This window comes from Podarcis pityusensis, assembly GCF_964106645.2.
Source record: "Podarcis pityusensis genome assembly, chromosome: 4".
NCBI classification, from domain to species: domain Eukaryota; kingdom Metazoa; phylum Chordata; class Lepidosauria; order Squamata; family Lacertidae; genus Podarcis; species Podarcis pityusensis.
Genome location: NC_138027.1, coordinates 79,271,002 through 79,294,791, shown reverse-complemented (window position 1 = coordinate 79,294,791; position 23,790 = coordinate 79,271,002). Strand labels below are relative to the sequence as shown.

Sequence of the window (23,790 nt, the reverse complement as noted above, 5' to 3'; positions counted from 1 at the left end):
GGTCTACTAAGACCCCCTAGATCTTTTTTCATATGTACTGGCAAGCCAGGTGTCTCCCATATGTACACCTGATTATTCCTGCCTAAGTGCGGAACTTTAAGGTAAAGGTAAAAGGACCCCTGACCATTAGGTCCAGTCGTGACCGACTCTGGGGTTGCGGCGCTCATCTCGCTTTATTGGCCAATGAACCAGAGCAGCACACGGAAACGCCATTTAGCTTCCCGCTGAAGTGGTACCTATTTATCTACTTGCACTTTGACGTGCTTTCGAACTGCTAGGTTGGCAGGAGCTGGGACCGAACAACGGGAGCTCACCCCGTCACGGAGATTCGAACCGCCGACCTTCTGATCGGCAAGCCCTAGGCTCTGTGGTTTAACCCACAGCGCCACCCGCGGAACTTTACATTTGTCCTTATTGAAATTCATTTTGTTACGTTTGGGCCAGTTCTCCAGTCTGTTCATGAATCATGATTCAATCTATCCTCTGAGGTATTAAAGCTACCCCTCCCAGTTTGGTGTTGCCTGCAATTTGATGAGCATCCTCTCAATTCCTTCATCCAAGTCTTTTATAAAGATGTTGAACACTAGTCACTTTCCCAGGTTGACGAGTAAGCATTGGGGAGTACTCTTTAGGTTTGGTCAGTCAAACAGCAACAAATCTACCTAGCAATAACATCATATAGCCCACATTTTACTAGCTTTTCCACAATAATATAATAGGAGACTTTGTTGAGTTCCAGTATAATTCTCCTTTCCCCCACATTTGCCTTGGCATTGCAACAGCTCAAGAGCAGTGGAGAAGCCTTGTCAATCCAGTTCAGTGCTGGCTCAAGGATTTTGGTGATCCTGGAACCTACAGCAAGTCTTTTAACCTGGAAGAAACCAAGAATATTCACATGCCATTTCTGATCCTAGGTGCTCATTGCAAAGCCACATGAGTGTTGCTGAATAAATGAACACAGAGCAGAACTAGGTGGTAAATAGCCTTCAAGTGATGTGTAATTGTGGAGAGGGTGGGGCTCAGAAAGTATGAAAATAGGGTGGTTATTTTCATCTGAAATGTTGGAGGGCTATGTATCCGGTTACTAGACTTGCAAACAGCATCTTTCTCATCCGACAGTTGCTGTGCTGAGCCACAGAAATTATAAGACTCCCCCCCCCCCTTCCAGTTTAGCCTTTAGCTGACGATTGCTGTGTGGTTAAAGGAGAGTTTCCTTTGGGCCATGGCGCTGCATTGACATACAAAGATACTGCAGTGGCATGGGGCAATCATCTCAGTTGTGGTCTACGACAACTGTTGAAGTTCGTTTGCAAACTGTTGGTTCAAAGAAACTACACATACGGTTCAAGCAGTGAACTGTTGACACCAGCTAAGGCCTTGGACTCCACTCTTACAAGGGAGGGAACGATTAATGTCTCAGTAGAAGATTCAAATACTTGGTGGGTTGAGATTTCTGCATTCCATAGGGTTGGAGTAGATGATCCTTAGAGTTCTCTTCCAACTATACAATGCTATGTGAGGTGCACTATGAAGGAAGAAGAAGAGGAGGAGGAAGAAGAAGAAGAAGAAGAAGCTCTCTTTTGACCCTGAGTAAAAAAAATGGCAAGACTGCCAAGATGCTTCCTTAGAGAAAACACACAATGAGCCATCAGATTGCTCACTGGAGAGTAGAGATAGGTCAAGGGCCCCCCTTCTCCCAATATCTTTTCATCTGCATCTCAGCATGCCCCCCCCATTTACATGCCCTTCCAGTTAGGAATCTATGCTACTTCCCCTCATGTGAGCTTTTTAATCCCATTCACCTCAGTCAGAACAGTAGTAGGTTCCATCTTCACTATATATTTAAAGCGGCATTATACCACTTTAAATTGTCATGGCTCCCCGCAAGACTCTTGGGAACTGTAGTTTGTTAAGGGTGCTGAGAGCTTTTAGGAGACCCCTCTTCCCCTCACAAAGCTATAATTACCAGAGCAGTTTAAGAGTCTACCCCCTTCTTCCTAAACTCTGGGAATTGTAGCTTGGGAGGGTAACAGGGGTGTCCTAAGAACTCTCAAGACCCTTAATGAACTACCGTCCCAGAATTCCTTGGGGGGAAACCATGGCTGTTTAAAGTGGTAGGATACTGCTTTATATATAAAGTGCAGATGGGGCATAGAGACAACTCTGGCAGCACCTTCCACATTATTCATTCCACCATTAATATCTGCCTGTCTCTCGGCTCAAGCATGGGAGTCAGGGTAAGGAGAAAAACTACTAAAACCACAATGGGAGCAGGAGGTAGCCAACAGGCAACACCAATAGTCCTCTGCTTTATGCAAGTTACAGCCCCATTGTACAGTATGGAAAGACGAAGCTGTCAGGACCTGGCTGCTGGGTGAGAGGAGGAAAGGCAGGGGGCAGAAGGAAATCTGAAAGCAGCAAGACTAAGTTCTTTGTTCCACAGACCAGCAGGAAGGTAGAGGTCAGGGAGTTATCAGCTGACTGCTCTGGTCAACTGGAGCATGGAGGTTTGCTTAGCTGGTGTTGCAGTCACCCTGCAGTTCCCTCCTTTGCCAGACCCTAGTGGGAGGACACATAAGCTAGGAAAATCACCTGCCAGGTCATCCCTTCAAGACTTGTTGCTGCGGGTTCAATTCCTGACTGAAGCTAGAAAACAGCCTCCCGACATTACTGCTAATATGAATTGCCCCATAGTTGTTTGGGTTGAAGAGGATCAGCACTGAGTAAACTGAGTAAACAGGAATGCATTAGCTTATAGCATGAAAAGCTGCATCCCAAACTGAAATGCCAGACTCAAAAACTTCATTAGTTTTCAACATCTCAGAGACTTTCTTGCCCACGTTACATGCACACTTAACACCCTACTACTAACAAAGCAAGAGACATGAAAACTATTGTTTGTTAGATAAAGTGGTTACACCCTTTTGTTTCCTGGTTGGGTAACGGCCGGGGGGCCCGGAAATAGCTTTTTTCACTTTCACATCATCTGTGGTTACATTATAGTCAACAAGGCCTTTCTGATCTTGCAAATGATTAACTTGGTTCAAATAAGCTCTATGCTAGATACATGTAAATAAGCTGAACAAGCCTTATTACGGCAACTACTGAACAATACCGACACTATGTATTTTTTTAAAAATGGTTTACAGTGGTCCTAAACACACCATTCTGCAAAGGATCCAAATAATTTCTCCGTCAAAACAACCCTCACCGTTTTCAGTTATTTCTTAGCATGCAAGTGAGACTACATGAGATACAAATCAGAGATATAGACTATAATCAAAGTAACATAGATGTGGACATTTTAACACCAAAGCATGCAAGCTACAGAACCTTGTTTTGATAGGGTAGTTTCCTAGGGGAGTTGCATATACAACATTAAAGAAAATAAGGCAAAAGGCTTGCTGAATGTTGTCGTTAACTTCTTTGGAGCTGCTTCAGAGCCTTCACATTCCCTGCCAGGCCCTCCTGGGCAAGCAGAACTATGGCCAAACCAATGATTTGAATACGTGTCCCAGCCAGCCAGCCACAAGATTGTTCTGTCCCAGCGAATGGCTCTATTCCTGCTTTTCTTGGGATCAGTCCCTGTGCCAAGGCCTGTAGACAAGAAAGAGCTTGCAGAGGCCTTTAGGAGAGGTGTGGAAGATCATGCCATGAAATCAAAGGCCTGACTCTGCATGTCCAGCAATGGTGGCTCAGCAGGGGAGATCTCTACCAACTCTTATGGGGAGCCTCCACATTCCGCTCTGTCCCTGGCAGGGATGATCTAATGCAAAAATTGAGAGGGTCAGCTTTTGAACTGTTTTAAACTTGCAGTTTCATCTACTGCTTTCAATCGTGGTAAGGCTTTTTTCCACTCTAGGTCTTTCCTCCTGTTCAACTAAATATGCTGTTTGGTGGTTTGAATCCATTCACAACAGTAGATTTCATGATACCTCCAAAGAGGGAGGGTGCAATTATTTGCCTCACATCAGACTGGAGAGAGCAATGCTCCCAAAATCAATAAAGTATATAACAAAATTCAGGCCTCAAAGGAAAAAAAATTGTTCAGAATCTGTTATTTCTCATTGCCAATTAATCAATCTGGACTTTTACCATGTCATGCATCCAACTATTATTCTATTTAGAACCATGACTTCATGTGGAACTAATGCCTATCTGGGGATTTTTCAGATTCTGGTTTTATTTGCCAGGGACATCCCACAGCAAGGGAGAGGAGCAAAGGGCACGGGTGCAGCAGTTCATAAATGGTAGTGTTGGAACTGGGATAATTTTAAAAAAATGTTTAATGTGAAATTACAGGGAAACTCATAATTACCTTGTTCCGTCACTTCAAGAAAGCATGTTCCAATTTAAACTTTTGTTTTCTGCCATGAGTGTTGAAACATGTTTTAATATGAAACCTAGGGTTCTGAAATCCTGAGTAAAAACACTGCATGCTAAATTCCACTTCTATCATTTTTAGATGTATGTTACATACTAGCTCTGAAGGCATCCTGATGGGGCTAAAAATTACTGTGGCAAGAATTAGCCCAAGCGATGGCTAATCTCTGTCTGCACCATTTTCTCATTTCAGTGAATGTCAAGCAGGCCTTGCATTAATTTCAGAATCATATACTTAGCAGGCATTAGTGACACCACGGTGTCTGGTGGTGAGAAAATGGATGGCGTGTGAGTGTGTGTTAAGAGGAGGCAAATCCTCTTGCTCAAGGTTTGTGCATGGTTCCACTTTCAAGCAGCCCATTGGTCCTTTCTGAAGTGGTTGTAAATGCTTCCAGGTCAGGTATATGTCTTTTGTCGAGTGTTTGGTTCCTTTTACCTTCCTGTGACATCTGACCCAAGCCTGCTGGTTTCTGCCTGCCACCCTCCCCTGCATCCTGCTTCTAGGTGCAGGTTATACCAGGCAATGTATTCTAAGAAGCAATTCCAAGGGACAAACTCTCCGTTCCACTTCAGTCACACGTGACAAAGAAGAGGATAATTTACAGCAGAAAAGAGATAGGAGAAAGGGTTATCTAACTCTTACCCAGACACCCTGGAAATCTTATCCAGCTTTTTCCTACCACACAATAAGTTTGTCTGCCAAACATGGGCCCAGAACCTCATGAGGGAAAAAGCAACTTGTGAGGCATTTCAGGGGAAGGTTTAAGCACCCTCTTGTCCTTCACCTGCTTTCCCCTCCTTCTTAGAGCCTTTGCAATGAAGAAGGAACCACTGGGACAACACTGAATATGGTCCTCCCTATGCTTTGATCTTCTGACAAACTGTGCTTGGAACTTGTTAGAAACCCCCCAAGTCTTCTTGACAGTACTTGGCTCAACTTTGTTTCAGCTGCCTGCAGCTCAGCCCTTAAAGCATCCAGTCAACCCAGAGTCTAAGGTCCTAGTAATGTCGCACTTGGTGCTGGAGGAGACTCTTGAGAGTCCCATGGACTGCAAGAAGATCAAACCTCTCCATTCTTAAGGAAATCAGCCCTGAGTGCTCACTGGAAGGACAGATCCTGAAGCTGAGGCTCCAATACTTTGGCCACCTCATGAGAAGAGAAGACTCCCTGGAAAAGACCCTGATGTTGGGAAAGATGGAGGGCACAAGGAGAAGGGGACGACAGAGGACGAGATGGTTGGACAGGGTTCTGGAAGCTACCAGCATGAGATTGACCAAACTGCAGGAGGCAGTGGAAGACAGGAGTGCCTGGCGTGCTCTGGTCCATGGGGTCACGAAGAGTCGGACATGACTAAACAACAACGTCGCACAGCACTGTTGCTTTGGTATAGATACCAAATCGTCACAACTGCATGAATGAGATTTACTTTACAAAGAAAAACTCTTAGGTAAATATAAATTTAGCATTTTATTTTAGTGTATATCTTCTCCTGCTTTAAGCATCCCACTCAACAGTACTAGAAAGTTGTACTTTTCTGTTAGGAAAATAGGCCAGCACATTTTACACATAATGAACAAGAACACTGTACAAACTATTCCACTCGAAGTAAACGCTTATCACTGAGCTCCAAATGTAGCTTCAAGAAGTTGGGCTTTTACAAAGCAAAAAATAGAGGAAGTGATAAACAGCACAGAAATAGTACTGCGTTTATAATTAGGATTTGGAGCCTAACTAGAATTTTAAACACAAAACATTTGCGACAAGACACAAGAGCTTGAGTTATAAATAGCCAGCGGTCTCCTGGAAAGTAACAGTGGACAAACAATTCCCACAGCTTCAATATGTTGAGATGGTACAGCAAATATCAACAGTGACATGGGCTGTATAAATATTGGCTCACTCCACATGATAAAGAGAAATCTGCATTTCCCACAGGAAGCAAACATTAGCACTGTCTGGGTCTGTGTGTGTGCCCGTGCATGAGCATGTGTGTGTAACTACTGCTCTTAAAATTATCTGAGGCCAATATCCAGTATCATTTCATGTGCACTAAAAAAAGGTAAAGGTAAAGAATCCCTGGACGGTTAAGTCCAGTCAAAGGCGACTATGGGGTACGGCGCTCATCTCACTTTCAGGCCGAGGGAGCAGGCGTTTGTCCACAGACAGCTTTCTGGGTCATGTGGCCAGCAGGACTAAATTGCTTCTGGTGCAATGGAACACCATGATGGAAACCAGAGCACACGGAAATGCCGTTTACCTTCCCGCCACAGTGGCACCTATTTATCTCCTTGTACTGGCGTGCTTTTGAACTGCTAGGCTGGCAGAAGCTGGGACAGAGCAACAGGAGCTCACTCCGTTGCGGGGATTCGAACCACCAACCTTTTGATTGGCAAGCCCAAGAGGCTCCCTCATACACTTTTCACAGCCTTTTTGAACAAGTAACCTACATAGCTGATTAGTAGTTACTCATTTGCATAATACCACCAATAAACATGGCACTTTAAAGAGTTCCCTAGAACTTCCCCTCAAAATTTCAGCTTCTAGAGAGGTTCTTGCAATTTTGAGCAGGGACCACTATGTTGCTCTGGTTGTACTCCAACCTAAAACGACACTTCCAGAAGACGGCATTGGGCGATGCCTGCTCAGTCTCTTGACTTTTCGGCTGTAGAGTGCCACTGTGGTTTAATTCTGTCCCCAACAATGTTTAGCATCTATAATATGGAACTGACGGACAAGTCATTAAAGGCTTTGGAGTGAGAGGTCATCAGTGTGCCAGTTACATCCGGCTCTATTTCTCTGTACAGAGTCAGACGAGGCTGTGCAGGTCTTGAACCAATGCTTGGTTTGGTGAGAGTGAATCCTGATAAGACAAAGGCCCTGTGGGTAGGTAGTTCCCAGATCTGGGACTTGAGGAGGCTGCTGTCTGTCCTGAATGGGGTTGAGCTCCCTCTGAAGCCACAGGTCTGGTAGTCTGGACGTGCTCCTAGAGCAGGAGTGGGGACTCTTTGGCCCTCCAAAGGGCTGAGCTATAACTTCCATCACCCCTGATGATAGGCCATACTTGCTGGGGTTGATGAGACTAGTAACATCTGGAGGGCTAAAGGTTCCCCACAAGTATCTTCAATCTTTTCAGACCCAGGTCCCACTTTTAACCATTTGGGGACCTATTTCTTAGTCTTTTACCATATATTTGCAAGGTGGTCGTGTTCCTATTGTGACCCACCTTGGATCAAGCCATGATCCAGCTGTGGGTCCCAACTCATCAGTTGAAGACTTGTGTGTTAAGAGGCTTCTCCTGTATAGACCTGCCTGGTGAGTCAGATCTACTGGGGGAGCTCTCTTGGCAGTAGACTCTTATAGCAGTAGCTGAGGTCTGTTACATGCAAGGGAGAGCCTTCTTAATTGTGGTGCCCCAGTTTTAGAATCCCTTCCCCTTTGTGATATGGCTTCTAACTGTTCTTTTTAGATGAAGACCCTGGTTATGCCCAGTCTTCTGGTGGAATACCAGTATTGGTATTTTTACGTACCTGCCTTGTTTATAGTAACTGTCTTGTGAATCTGAAACTGTTTTCCTTGCAACCTGCTCTGAAATTGCCGTGCAATGAAAAGCAGGTAAGAAATGCTTTAAATAAGGAAATTATTCTACATAATAATGAAGATTAGTTGCAGGCTGCAGCAGCTATTTAACAAAAGCAAGCACACAATGTTATCAGAGGCACTGTACGATTTCCTCTTTCCACGCAGAAGGAAATATGGTTGTTTGTGCAGATACCACTACCAGATTAACATATGCTTCTTACAACATTTTATAAAATTAACTTATTGGAGCTAGTCTGCACAGAACTGCTATTATGCAGAGAGTACTTGAGACACCCTACAAATAACCCCTACCTGCTGTTCTCAACTAAAAAAATAAAGGGATCCAACAGCTATTCCATTTGAATTGTTAAGCTCACAGTCACTGGGCAGCTTGTGATATAGCAATGAAAGAATCAATCTTACCTGTACCTCTGAATCAGCATCAACGTGTTGCAGCTGAAACCAGGTGTCTCTGTTATGGTACTTTTGCAAATCTTCTTTCAATATTGCTACTTTTCCTAAAAACACATGAAATTATAAAATATCATGCTGAGTACATATAAAGGTAAAGGTAAAGGTACCCCTGCCCGTACGGGCCAGTCGTGTCCAACTCTAGGGTTGTGCGCCCATCTCACTTAAGAGGCCGGGGGCCAGCGCTGTCCGGAGACACTTCCGGGTCACGTGCCCAGCGTGACGAAGCTGCTCTGGTGCGAGCCAGCACCAGCGCAGCACACGGAAACGCCTTTTACCTTCCCGCTATAAAGCGGTACCTATTTATCTACTTGCACTTGGGGGTGCTTTCGAACTGCTAGGTGGGCAGGAGCTGGGACCGAAAGACGGGAGCTCACCCCACTGCGGGGATTCGAACCACCGACCATGCGATCGGCAAGTCCTAGGCACTGAGGTTTTACCCACAGCGCCACCCGCGTCCCGCTGAGTACATATAGGCATCTCTATATACATTTCAGGGGAAATGTTCAGTTCAGAAAAACACCTGGACCAGTCTTCTACGGACAGGACATACCGTATTTTTCCGTGTATAAGATACCCCCATGTAAGAGACGACCCCTATTTTTTTAGCCCAAAATCAAGAAATGAATATTTTAAACACCAAACAGAACAACTTTTTTTATTTTATTAAATATTCAAAACACCGGTATATTTAGTATCATATATTTAAACATCAAACAGAACAGCTTTACCAATATGTTTAGTATCGTAATTACAGTAGGTATTTTTTTTTATTATTTTAGGGGGCTAGTCAGCATCGGGACACAGGTGGCGCTGTGGTCTAAACCACAAAGCCTAGGGCTTGCCGACCGGAAGGCTGGCGGTTCAAATCCCTGCGACGGGGTGAGCTCCCGTTGCTCGGTCCCTGCTCCTGCCAAGCTAGCAGTTCGAAAGCGCGTCAAAGTGCAAGTAGATAAATAGGTACCACTCCGGTGCGAAGGTAAACGGCGTTTCTGTGCACTGCTCTGGTTTGCCAAAAGCGGCTTAATCATGCTGGCCACATGACCCGGAAGCTGTACGCCGGCGCCCTCGGCCTATAGAGCGAGATGAGAGCACAACCCCAGAGTTGTCCGTGACTGGACCTAATGGTAAGGGGCACCTTTTTTTTTTTTTTTAAGACAGCATTAAGATAAGATCTGGAGCAGCGCTGGCACTGGTACGGAGCCGGGCAGCAAGAGCGTGTCCCCGACGGCCGGGAACTGGTTGGCACCGCAATGCAAGAATCATAGCTAAAGAACCCTTTAAGAGGGAATTTGTATGCTACAGAAGTCAAACTGCTTTTTTCTACTCCACTCTCAAACATCCAAGGGAACGAACTGCACTCTGCCCCTTGGGCCCACACGGTCTGCCCGCTGCCTCCCCCCAGCTGTAGGGAGGCTGAGTGGGAGGAGGCAGGCAGACACTGGAGGCCCCATGGTGTACCCTGCCCCTATGGGCGGATCGTCCCGCTCCAGGCGCCGGAGCGGATTCCTCCGCCACTGTGAGGAGCTGCGACTGCCAGAGCTGCCTGAGTGAGTGAATGGGGGGTCTGGGTAGCCAGGGGGCAGCTGAGGGAACCGGGTGGAAGGGACAGTGTCCGGAGTGGGGGCAGTTGGGGGGAGGACTACCAGACCAGGGTTTGTCATGAGGCCAGTACAGTGGTACCTCAGGTTACATACGCTTCAGGTTACAGACGCTTCAGGTTACAGACTCTGCTAACCCAGAAATAGTGCTTCAGGTTAAGAACTTTGCTTCAGGATGAGAACAGAAATTGTGCTCTGGCGGCGCAGCAGCAGCAGCGGGAGGCCCCATTAGCTAAAGTGGTGCTTCAGGTTAAGAACAGTTTCAGGTTAAGTACGGACCTCCGGAATGAATTAAGTACTTAACCAGAGGTACCACTGTAGTGAGGAGAGGCTGGGGGGAAAGAATATGGATGGCGGCATGTATTTATTTATATATTTAATTGCAACATTCCGTGTATAAGACGACCCCCAATTTTAAACTTTGGGGGGAAATATCGCCTTATACGCAGGAAAATACGGTAACTTAAACACAGATTGTTTCTTACAGGTCTCTCTACACAGTAAACACTCCTTTATTTGGCAAGTTTCTCCCTGCTTTTAAAACTTATTTAGACACTCTTATTTGTAAGAGTGTAATGTGTAATCTCACTGTATACAAGAAGTACAAGTGGCAATAAAGTATTTAAATCTGAAGCATTTTTTGTTGCTGACTTGACTTCCAACTAATGGTACTCGCATGACTGACAGAATTAATCAACCATGCTGTTACAATTCATTACAAATTTGTTCAAGATTCTAATATATAATATAAGCAAAGTTTAAAGTTTTTTTAAAAAGTTAATTGACATGGCTTCCTGGCCCAAACTTCAGGCTAGGGAACTAAGTTGAAGATAATTTTATTTTTGGCGGGGAAAGGCATAAACTTGCTATTGACACCACCTATTCCCAGGTCATGATTGTCTGGTGTTAATTTCAGGTTTAGCACTCTGCAAAGTTATGCATTCAGATATGCTGTGCTTAAATTTATTTTCCTTTATCATTCGCTTCCGTAAACGAATCTACATTTTACTACTGTCCGGAAGGGAAATGGTAAAAGAAAAAATAGAAAACAGAACCAGCTTAGCATGATAAAACAAAAACTTAACTACAGTATGTCTGAAGAATTCCATATATAAAACGAAAGCAGGCGCTTCCACGATTTTGAAAATTAATTAGTCCAATTGAAGGTTCTGCCTCACTCAAGCTTAGGATTTTTCTTACGTGGAACCAAGGCATCTATAAACGCAGCAATGAGCTTTTCAGTTCCTATAGGTTTCCTACGAAAGCACAGGACCCAAGTCAACAGACAAATCTTATCAAGTGACAGGCCATGCTATCTATATTGGCAAGTACTGCATTCATGTGATAAGAAACCTGCCTGCAATAGCTGATCTGAGATAACCTTTTCACCATAAAACCAAGTGGAACGGATGTCACTTGAAAGAATACCCTTCTTTCTTCCTGGCTTCTACTTTCCTTGGGTGTTCCGTTTTGTTTTTAAATCACAGATTTCAGAGGGTCTTGAAACCAAAGATCGCGTTTAGACAGGGTTTATTTAATTTTTGCTGTGCCAGGTCCGTCCCCCCCACATTTTAGGTTTAAATTTGTTTTTGCCAAAAAGAACATGGCTTTTTCTTTTTAGCAGATGGGGCAATGTTCTATCCAATCCGAGAGGTCCATATTAAAAAGGATGGAGGGGAGACTGCATAATATAGTTATATGGCAGTGAAATTATATTATTATTATTATTATTATTATTATTATTATTATTATACCACCCTATACCTGGGGGTCTCAGGGCAGTTCACAGAATAAAATCAAGATATAAAACCACAAAATACATAATAAAAATAGAAAGAACAAGTCAATAGCTCCCCCCCCAAAAAAACCCCCACACATTTTAAAAGGGCAAAGGATGTAAATCAGATCAACCAAAGGCCTGGTTAAAAAGAAACGTTTTTGCCTGATGCCTAAAGGTGTATAATGAAGGCACCAGGCAAACTTCCCTGGGGAGAGCATTCCACAGACGGGGAGCCACTGCAGAGAAGGCCCGTTCTCTTGAGGAGGAGGCACACAAAGGAGGACCTCAGAAGATGATATCAGGGTCTGGGTAGGTTCATATCGAAAGAGGCGGTCCTTGAGGTATTGCAGTCCTGAGCCGTTCTGCTAGGTATCTTTTTGGATGCACAAAGCTGTCAGGATTTCGTAGAATTTCACAAGGGAATCACATGGCTCTTTTCTCATAGATCAGCCACTGCATCAGCTCCTTTGAGATGCTGATAGGACATAATGCGCTATCACAGAGTCTGACCTGCAAGTTACAATGATTGGGCTCTAGGGTTGACCCATCCAAACCAGCCCGTGGATTTCCGGCAATCCTGTCTTCCAGCACTTTAGAATGCAGTTGCTACAAGCAGTATCCTGTTGAACCCAGGCTCTATCATAACCCAGTCTAAAAGTTATGGTGAAGAGAAAAGTCTTAAGTTTGGACTTAGGAGTTTCCAACATGAATAAAAGCTTTAAATTCTAATTGCATATCTGTCACATGAAGGACACCCAGTATAAGGATTCCTTTATTCCTTCAGAGAAGTGCTAAACAATCAGATGATGTAGCATGTTTCCTGTTTTCAACTGAAGGTCACGGATGCCAAACTGTTTATTGCAGCCCTGCTGAGAATTCTGTTATTTGTCTAATCTCTAGGTTTGGCCTGAGGTTCTTCTGAAGTCCCTTCCTGACACATCTAAGTTTTATACTGATTTTCTCTTGAGCAGTTTACCAGATTAATAAGGGGACATTCAAAATACATTCACATGTAAACTTCCTGATGCATAGGACTGATATAGATCTTTCTTTCTTTCTGTTCTAACACAATGGCCAAGTTCAGAAGTTCCAATCTTGACTTAACTCAAGATATGCACCAGTTTAATATGAAACAACATGAAGCCACGCTGCTCAGCCATTCACATGAGCAGCGAACCAACTCAGGACACCACAGTTAATCATAGATCCCCATTACACATGAAGGGGGAAACTATGGTTAATGGCTTCCAAACAAAGCCGGAATATGGAAGTCAACTTTAAACCACAGCTTCATTCTCTGGGCTTACTTGCAAGCCATTAACCATAGTTTTGCAGTTCAGATGTAATGGGGAGCTATGGTTTCCTGGCTCATGGAAAGGAAGGAAGGAAACAGCTGAAGGTGCCTGAAGCTTGCATGTTATCTCTATTTATGAAACCCAAGATTTGGACCATCTGAACATAGGCAGAGAAAACACATACACATCTTAGTTTTGTGAACAAGAACAGTTTTTAATATTTAGAATTTAAGCAGAAGTTTGGGATCGCAGAGTGCTTTATCCAATTTATCACACTACAATTCTCACGGGAGCTGAGAGTCTGGAGAAGCCAATCATCAGTGACATCTTGTTAGCGAACACATGAAGCTCTATATTAGAATAAGACTATTGGTGGTTCTGGGACGCGGGTGGCACTGTGGGTTAAACCACAGAGCCTAGGACTTGCCGATCAGAAGGTCGGCAGTTCGAATCCCCGCAACGGGGTGAGCTCCCGTGGCTCAGTCCCAGCTCCTGCCCACCTAGCAGTTCGAAATCATGTCAAAATACAAGTAGATAAATAGGTACCGCTCCGGAGGGAAGGTAAACGGTGTTTCCGTGCGCTGCTCTGGTTCGCCAGAAGCGGCTTAGTCATGCTGGCCACATGACCCGGAAGCTGTATGCTGGTTCCCTCAGCCAATAAAGCGAGATGAGCGCCGCAACCCCAGAGTCGTTTGCGACTGGACCAAATGGTTAGGGGTCCCTTTACCTTTACCTATTGGTGGTTCTAGCTCATTACTATCCACTCTTCTCCAGCATGGCATTCCACAACTCAAGCAGATGCCTGCCCTGTTCCAATACATAATACGTCAGATTCTGGGAAATAAATCTAGAATCTTCAGCATACAAAGTATAACTCTGTCATAAGCTAAAATGATAATAATGTAATGTGTGCAATGGCTCTCCCATCAAGTCTACTCTGAAAGTTGCCTATTGGTCATTAATGTCACAACATGACATAAACGGGGGGGAGGGAGCTGGAAGAAGTTCACACATTGTGACCACACATTGCAGATAGCAAAGTGACTATCTATTAAGTCCCTGTGAACACTTTGATAGCCACATTTCAAACTATTTTCCTGAAATAATGAAGAAATAATAATGGCATTCTTCCAAGCAACAATACATTACACAATTTGATCGCTGTCAAAATGCTGGTGTGACTTCCTCAAGACAGAACCACCTCCTTAAAGGAAGGCATCTGAAACTCCACATAACAAATACACATTTGATGTTGTTCTATGAATCAGCAGCCTTCATTGTCAGGAAAATGAAAACATTTTGACAAATAACACCATAAATTCTGGGTCATCCATTGCCGTTTCAGGGCCACTCCTCCTCAGTGTGAAAGAGATACATTGCTCCTAAGAATGTTATCTGTTTGCCAACCAGCATCTCAATTTTTGGATTTGTCACTTATGTTGATTAAGCACAGGAAATGTGATCAAGTTGCGTTTGGGGGTTCCTTGTCTGACTTTGTATTCCTCAGTATGCAAACTACACCACAATAAAACTGGGTGGGGTGGGGTGGGGGTTGGCATAGAGATCAAAGAGGAAACAGGCAGCTCAGCTGACAGTCAATGAAGCGACACTGAATATTTCACTGTTCTCAAATTGTCTTTTAGTGTGTTGGGTTTCCCGATAAATACAAAACTTCCTTAGACGGTAAGGGCAGGTTTTGATTTTGATGGGAAAAGGAAGCCTTTGCAAAATTTCACACAACGGGAAACAATTTTTAAAGATGCCTCCTACTGAAAAATTGCCCTATATCTGACATTAGGAACTTATGGGCCCTTATAAACTAACTCATTATGCTTGGTCATGGCAATAATTTTAGACACGATGCATTTTTACCTCTTTCATCCTGTTCCAGAAGACTGAATGCTGATTTTTCTTTCGTTTTATAGTTTATGTTGCAATACCTGCTGCCTTCCTCCCACCACCCCCTCTCCAATTTGGTATCTTACATGCTCCTCAAGTGCCAAAGCAGAACGTTCACACACAACCACCCCCATGCATTGCTTTACTATGAAAGCACACAGTGATTATAGAGCTGAATTTATCATTTATTTAAGCTGTAAGGAGAATCAAATATTTCAATTACCAATTCTGAAAGTTTATGCTTATGAAAACAAGAGTTTAAAATTAAAGCATCCATTCGGCAATAAGCAGGGCTGACTAATCCCTTTATCCTTCTTAACAGATAAATTTAAACCATGCAGTTAATAGCATGTTCAAGTAAATTCTTTCATTTTTTTTTTAAAAAATGGTGTTTTAAAGTTGTTTTTACATCACACCGAAATAAGAAAAAATCATGAACACCCTGGTTTTGAATGCAATTTTCTTCTTCTTTACCTCTATTATATAGAATTTTCTTTAAACCCACACAAGGCTACTTAAAACTCGACCATAATTAACAGCATGCTAAAATATTCATTGTACCCCTAAAAAGAAAAAGAATTCACAATCCTAGTCATGTTCACTGCCACATGTAAGAAATGTCAGAATGCACAGAACTGCTCCTGCTGGGGAACAATTTGGAGGTTATAATTGAATTTAAAAACTGAAGTAACAAGGAAAAACCAACAACACATACCAATAATTGAATCCCTGCGGAAGACATCTCTATCAAAAATGTAAAATGACAGATGACGAAAACTTCGTGGAATTTCACAGTAGAAGTCTTCTCCATAAAAGGGACTGCGTAAAACAAAACAAAAAATAAGAGTATTTAGAAACAGGAAATCAACAACAAAGTCCTGGCCTACGTAATACAGTTGCCTGGTGATGGTAAGCTACTCTTGCTGTACTCCCATTCCTCTCCCCTCCCCCATACATTTATCCCACTTGCTTCCCTATAGGCCATCAATGCACAAAGACCCGCCCAGATTATCTGTATGCACAGATGGTATTGAAACGGATATGCCACTCTTCCCAACTACTTTGCATGTTTTAGCCAAGGGAGAGGGGGAAGCAGTATGCCCCGAATGCATAGCCTCCCACATCAGAAGCCAGCTGCCTCTTTTCTGTCATGCTTCGTCTTCCAAGTGAACCCAGCTGCCTTTTCATAGATGTTATGGAATGCAGCATCCATGCAGGCTTATTCTTTGCACTACTGCAAAGGCTGAGATGCAGTGCAAAGCGATTTGCACTACATAATATATTTTAATTAAAATATTACCTCCGCTAATTGTTTCTCAATGAAGAAAAACTGAAGACAAGAAAGAGGAATGCATACACAACCAAAATTTGGCAACTGCGACATATCAGGCCATATCCAATGAGCCATATTCAATGTTCCAGTGGTGCAATAGACTTCCATGGGTGCAATGGGGCTTCCCGTTTAGTTTAGTTTTGTTTTGTAGGAGAAACTTTGGAAGCCCCACTGCTCCCAGGGAACCCTACTGGATGCGACCTGAAGTGATGCATCACCACATATTTTATAATGATGCACAAGTGCTACATAGACAGAAGACAGGGCACAATCAGTTAGTTTTAAGAATCAGATAGAATTCAGGACAGAAATAAAACTCCATCTAGACAAGAAAAATGTTAAGAGGCTCAAATGGCTTTCCCCCCTTGAATTCTACTAACTGAGGGCAGGGTGAGGAGACAGAGACCCCCACCCCAGAGTGATTATTAACCCCGGGGGCAGATTAATTGACCCCCGTTTCACAATTTTAATGTGAAATAATTGTGCAAAAGAAGACTACAAATAGCTACTCACGCTTTGCTGCTAACATATTCCAACAATATGAGGCCCATCAATAAAACCAAATCATGAATCAGAAGCAGCTGTTGCGAGTCTGCAAATATGCATTTAAAGTAAACAAATTCTACTGAATAGGTTGTAAAAACTGCCCACATTTGGGCAACCCTATATGTCGGGTTTAAAAGACTGAGAGAAGAACAAGCCATTCGGCCACTCACATGTCCTCTGTAGAAACTATGGCCAACAGCTTTGGAATAAATAAGGCTATAAAAAGCCATGGTTTCAAGTTGGCATAATATCGTGACTTGTTCTGAAACCATGAAACACAATTTTCTGGTTAAGAAGAAAGGGGAATTATAATAATTATTGGTTTGTTCTCTCCTGTCACGAGGAGAGGAGTTGCTGGCAGAGTAAAGAGGTGTGTGCCTTGAGTATTCACCAAAGATTGCCAAATGCAGCTCAGCGGGCAGGGAATTCCACCATTGAGGGGCTACCACACAGAACGTCATCTTCCATGTCACATACATTCCAACTTCTAAGGGTGGCAGAACTAACCCCTCTGCTGGTCTTACCACCCCAGAGATAGGGAAGGAGGTGGTCTCTCAGGTATTTGGGGCCTAAGTTGTCCTAAAATATATCTTAACAATCTATATACAACCTGAATATTATTTGTAAAGCATTGATAGCAGTCAGTAAGTTGGAATCACGTTATTGCACATTGGAGTGGGGGGCAGGGCACGGCATATATATTTTTTCCGGCTTCCAGGTTGTTACAGATTTTACAATGATTATATTCACTTGTTTGAAAAGTTATGCAGCAGAACTGCAAAGAAATGATAACTAGCACTCATTGGGCACAAACTCACATTAACTTGTTTCTGGGAAAATCCCTAAAATTACTGGATCTTCAATGGAATTTAAAAACGCCTAGCTTTCACTGCATCATGGCCTTAATTTTAAGCAATATTAATGACCTATCAAAACGAGACCTAGTTTAACATTTTATTTGTTTGCACCTTGATAATTCAAATTCATCTTTATCAGGATGAATGCACATTTCTGGGACAGAATGTGAAATTTCAATTCACAATTTATTCATTCATCTATTCCCCAAGGGAAGGAAATGCACTGAAATGTGACATCTGCTTCGAAGACTGGATATAAGAATAAATGTCGGAATGTACGTTTGTGACATAAATGAAAATCAAACATCCACTTTATTTTCCATGCGTATATGGACAAGCAAATTAGCAGCAAGTGGAAGCCAGGAATTTCTGCAGGCTTATCTGCAACTCTGTCTTTAATTTGAAAGTTATTTCTCATCTTGATTGTGTCTGCTGCTCTTGCCAACAGCTGTCATTGCCATCATTCACAGAAACTGAAGGCGCTGTGGCTGGGAAAACAGTGAAAGGTTCTTTTCCCATTAAGTTTTTGTACACTTTTTAAAAAATAATAATATTGATGATCTAGCTTAATTGAAGTATTAGTCAGGTGCAATGATAGAAAACGATTAAATATGTGGGTGTAACAGTCTGCATTCCTTAACTGCAAACCTTGTTAGAGTTAATCTTCTAACCCCAGAAATTTAATGAAATTTAGCAATTACAGGTAAATCCCACAATTGACTTCTTGACGGAGTCTATGGAATTACTCTCAGTAGTAAGTGGCTTCTTGCGGCGCCTTAACCAAAATGGCTTAAGAAACTTAAAACTTTAATAACGCTTAAAACGTTTTGCATGACAAGCTCTCTCACAACATTCAGTCTCTCAGACGACAACCATTCACTCCGTTTAGGAGTCATAAAACATTGCGTCTAATTCTCAGCTAGAGATTTAAAAAGCAGACTTGATGTTTATTGTGTTACTCGCGTTTGGGATGGGAATGAGGAAGAAAAAATGTGTATATATATATATATATATATAGTGACTAATAATGGAGCATCCCAAATAGAATTGCTTACATGTGGATTTTAAGTGTGCTTTAAAAAAAACAAAGTCATTAAAATGCCACAGAAAATATTACATCCTCTGACTGGTCTACAATGTTTAGAAACGCCTGATTCATTCTCTTGGAACAAATGAAAAGTACTTCCTAGCAACTGTGAGCTACATGCAAATATAAAGAAAATGAACCGGGCTGTGGAAAAGGTGCCTCCTGCAACTCAAAGTGTCTACGAGAAACTTCCATTCATACACTCATGACCTCAGTCCAACTCCTGCTAGTGACCAAGCGGCTTCAGTTAGGGGTGCTGATCTATGGTAGAAATCGAGAGATGTATCCTGCCAATTCAACAGGTCTCAAATAAGCTTCCTCATTGAAGTAGTAGCAGCAGCAGCACCCTCCCACTCCGCAAAAAAGGTACTCTCCCAAATTCAGGGAGGGCCCTCTGAGGTAGCATTCTTAAAGAGAACAAGGGGCTGCTTTGGGAAGTCATTTTTGCCTTTTCACTCCATGGACAAGCAAAACAAGGCCACTGAAGCTGCTGTAGTGTTGAATCCTAGGTTCCCTACAAAACTGTCAACAGTCAGGCTGCATCATTCTAAAGGGGGGGGGGGGATACAAGAATGAATAAAGAACATGAGTTTCACAAAAGATACGGCCAAAATTAGAGATGCATAAAGGTAAAGGGACCCCTGACTGTTAAGTCCAGTTGCGAACGACTCGGGTTGCGGCGCTCATCTCGCTTTACTGCCCGAGGGAGCCAGCGTTTGTCTGCAGACAGATTCCGGGTCATGTGGCCAGCATGACTAAGCCGCTTCTGGTGAACCAGAGCAGCGCACGGAAACACCGTTTACCTTTCTGCCGGAGCGGTACCTATTTATCTACTTTGCATTTTGACGTGCTTTCGAACTGCTAGGTTGGCAGGAGCAGGGACCGAGCAACAGGAGCTCACCTTGTCGCGGGGATTTGAACCACCGACCTTCTGATCGGCAAGCCCAAAAGGCTCAGTGGTTTAGACCACAGCGCCACCCACGTGACACTAGAGAAATATGGCATCCCCATATTTGGCTGAAAAATGATTTTAAAAATTGCAAATATTTTTTCCCCTAATCATGCTGAAGATCCTTGGGACAAGCAGGTCTTGGTGGGCAACGTTCCACCCCACACTTGGAACACATTATTATTATTTTTTAAGAGCTGCAGATTTATTTGCTCCCAAGTCTCAGACACTGAGAGAAATGCCAGCATCCATTATCGTAAGGTGCAAAAGGCAGCCAACCTAGCATAGCCTGGAGGGAGGGAGGACTGGCCTGGGCGGTCTGGGAGCAGAATGGAGGAAGCCAGCCTCCTCAAGGGGACTGGGATTGCCTCAATGCTGCTGGACATCATTCAAACACCATTTACTTCTAATGCTCGCTACAACCCATCAAAATATCAAAGGACATGGTGGAATCTTTGAAGCTTTTCTTCTTTACTGAAGCCGAAACCAATCCTATCAGTGGCCAAAATTATCTGTTCAGAGAATAAAATCCTTTAAATAATAATCATAAAAAAACACTCTTGAGTGAATTTACCTCTGGACTAGCTCCAGCAATGAACTCATGTCCTTCCCAGGAGAGCTTCATTATAAACGGGTTAACATTAATTTCTTGTGAGGAGGGAATTAATCTCTTAAAAGAAATTTAGATCAAATGTGAGTGTTTTAAATTTTGCAAAAATGAGGTTGGTACTCATTTGAATTTTATTAGCAGCCTTCCACAGTTATGCAAGAGATGAAACGCCATGGTGCACCTATAGCAGCAAAAACCGGAAGCCTCTGTCTGCCCCAGCTGCAACAAAACATGTCTCTCCCCTATCTACAGCCACAGCAGGCGCTGTAACTCTCCAACAGTTCAACTTTACCCCCAAAGACACACTCTTCCATCGTCTCCCAAGACAGACGGATACTGACAACACTATAACTTGTAAATCCTAGTATTTTGAATATACTTTTGCTTTCAATACTATTTCTTCCCTGCTCATCCAGCTACTTTTGAATTCTGGATCGCCTCAGCATTTCCCATTGCAGGATGAAAGAGAGAGAGAGAGAGAGAGAGAGAGAGAGAGAGAGAGAGAGTACATACACATACACCCACCCAGCCTTGGATAGCAGGACTGGAAAAATCTGAGGTGCTAAGGGGTTATAAAAAAGCAAGGCAGGATGACTAGAAATTTATGAACTACAAAGTGTCTTGTGGCACATTAAAACAGTAACAAATTTATTATGGCATAAGCTTTCATGGATTAGTTTAAGCATTTTCTCAGCTCTGAATAGTGATTGCTCCTAAATATTTGATAGTAGCTTCTGGGTATTTGAAATCTTTTCAGCCCTGTTGTGACACACTTTCATAAGCAGTTCACCCGTTGGGCATGATGGTCTGGTTCAGAGCCAAGTAGAACTACTAAACAAAGTGGGAGGCAGGAACCAAAGCTACTGCTTTTGCAAAAGCTTTCTCCAGTATTCTTCTTTTCGCCATAAGAGGACTGACCAGCCACAACGTGAAAGAATACACACCTAGAGAATCAATTTCTGCAGAAGAACTTCACAACACGTGGCAATGTTGATAATTCATATGGGCAAATGTATACAGTGGTACCTCGGGTTACAGATGCTTCAGGTTACAGACGCTTCATGTTACAGACTCCGCTAACCCAGAAATAGTACCTCGGGTTAAGAACTTTCCTTTAGGATGAGAACAGAAATCGTGCAGCAGTGGCACGGCAGCAGCAGGAGGCCCCATCAACTAAAGTGGTGCTTCAGGTTAAGAACAGTTTCAGGTTAAGAACGGACCTCCAGAACAAATTAAGTTCTTAACCTGAGGTACCACTGTACATGCTTATTCATAGGAGTTCAATATTTATGTATGATTCTACTTAACTTCCAGATTTGGTCCAAGCAGTTTATACAGCCAAAAAAACCCCAGACTCTCAATGAAGGAAAGTCTAATTTTATATTATATTATTTGCCACTGGCTTGGCAGACCTATTAGGGATGCATTTCATTTGTTAAACCCATTTTCTTGGTTAAATCCATCTAGGAGAAGGAAAACTCTTGATCCTTAACCTCCACTTCCTTGCAGGTTATCTTCAGGAGAAGAACAGGCTAAGGCAAGGGTCGGCAAAGGTTTTGTGGCTTAGGCCGGTTCACAGTCCCGCACACGCCGCAGTGGGCCGGAGTTTGTTTGTGCGCATGCATGCATGCATGCGCAAACGCTATTTCCGGTGTTCCTTCCAGCATGGAGGAGGCGTGCGCAGCTTCCCATTGGCTGTAGGAGCTTCCTGCAGCCAATGGGAAGCCGGCCAGCGACGCAGAAGGTGGTCCCCGCTCTGTTCTGCGCTGGTTTAGTGCAGCGCACAGGAGCCGACCGAGCAGGGGTCCCCGAGCGGACGGCAGGGGTCCATGGGCTGGTTAAATGACCCCCATGGGCCTTAGGTTGCTGACCCCTGGGCTAAGGAGTAAGTAAAGTAAAGGGACGCCTGACCATTAGGTCCAGTTGTGGCCGACTCTGGGGTTGCGGCGCTCATCTCACTTTATTGGCCGAGGGAACTGGCATACAGCTTCCGGGTCATGTGGCCAGCATGACTAAGCCGCTTCTGGCAAACCAGAGCAGCGCACGGAAACGCCGTTTACCTTCCTGCCGGAGCGGTACCTATTTATCTACTTGCACTTTGTGCTTTCGAACTGCTAGGTTGGCAGGAGCAGGGACCGAGAAACGGGAGCTCACCCCGTTGCGGGGATTCAAACCGCTGACCTTCTGATCAGCAAGCCCTAGGCTCTGTGGTTTAATCTACAGCGCCACCAGCATCCCCTACACAAATCCAGAGTAGAGTCCCTAAGACAATTGGATGGCTTCTTGTATGCCTCCTTCCAGCAATTCCTGCAGTCCAGCTAGTGCCAAATGTATTGCTTTCTTTTCCTCTGGACTATATCAGCAAGGCTGAGAGGGGGCTCATGTCATCTGGGCAGCCCAGGACCTCCATACACACTTGCCCAGGCTTGTGCCTCGGTGTGGTCACTTAGGTGTTTCTAAGGCAGTGGTTTGACTTCACCCCCGGAGGCACACTCCACTGGCTCTCTAGACGGACAGATGCCTCTCAGTTCTGGCACCATGCAACATGGCTATCTGCCTAGCTGCAAGTATTGAATAAGGATAACCTGATGCCACTATGTACCTTAGAATCCAGGAAGGAGCAATGCAGATGGATGTAGCATTTCTGTCTCCCACTTCCGTTTTTAAGGGTCTTGGGTGGGATTTTGGGTGGGAAAGGGCTGAAAAAAACATGGAATCTTCCCTGAGAAAATGTCAAAAGTTTCCGGTCTGTACAACCCTACCCTTAATGACATTCACAACAGAATGTGCGCTCCTTAAAGCTTTGATTCCAATGGGGTGAAGAATGCCTAGATGTCTGCAATCTGCCCCAGTGAAGTGCAACATTAAGTAATTACCACTGGTCAGTCACGGCCAAAGTTCCTAAAGGAACTGGAGAACAGATGCAATTTCTGCTATCTGTCCAGGGTAAAACATGTTCTGCTTGAAGCTACCATTCCACACCACCTTTTGAAGTCAATAATTGGTTAAGAGGTATGGACCGGAACAGATACCTGTGCTCATCACTAACTTACATCGACAGCTACAGAGAGGAAGGGATCATGTGCTATTGTCAGCCTGCTGTGGAAAATTACTCTGCAGTAGATAGTGGAAGGAAGCATGTATGTCCTCGAGCCACAAAAAGTTTTGCCTGCCTGTTAACTTGGTGTATAATTATTTACACACCAATAGCAACTTACAGGAAGCTTACAGCAGTAAAAAAGAAAGAAAGAAAGAATATGCTCCTGCTTCATGGAGCTTAGCATCCAACATAAGAAGAAAACATAAGCATCCAACATAAGAAGAGAGAGAAGAGTGGCAAGGGATGTGAACAAATATTCACATTCTTTCATTGGGATGGAGTTTCTATTCTTTTGATTC

The 23,790-nt window shown here is 43.6% G+C and overlaps 1 protein-coding gene across 1 annotated transcript in view; it reads right to left on the bottom strand.

Moving 5' to 3' along the window:
* Positions 1-23,790, bottom strand: part of RASA3 (RAS p21 protein activator 3) — a 127,464-nt gene that overhangs the window by 51,835 nt on the left and 51,839 nt on the right. Inside the window, exons 3-4 of the mRNA XM_081003009.1 lie at positions 15,725-15,828; positions 8,387-8,481 (exon numbers count right to left, since the gene is read on the bottom strand). Of these exons, the coding sequence (XP_080859135.1) occupies positions 8,387-8,481; positions 15,725-15,828 (199 nt within the window). The remainder of the gene's footprint in view (positions 1-8,386; positions 8,482-15,724; positions 15,829-23,790) is intronic.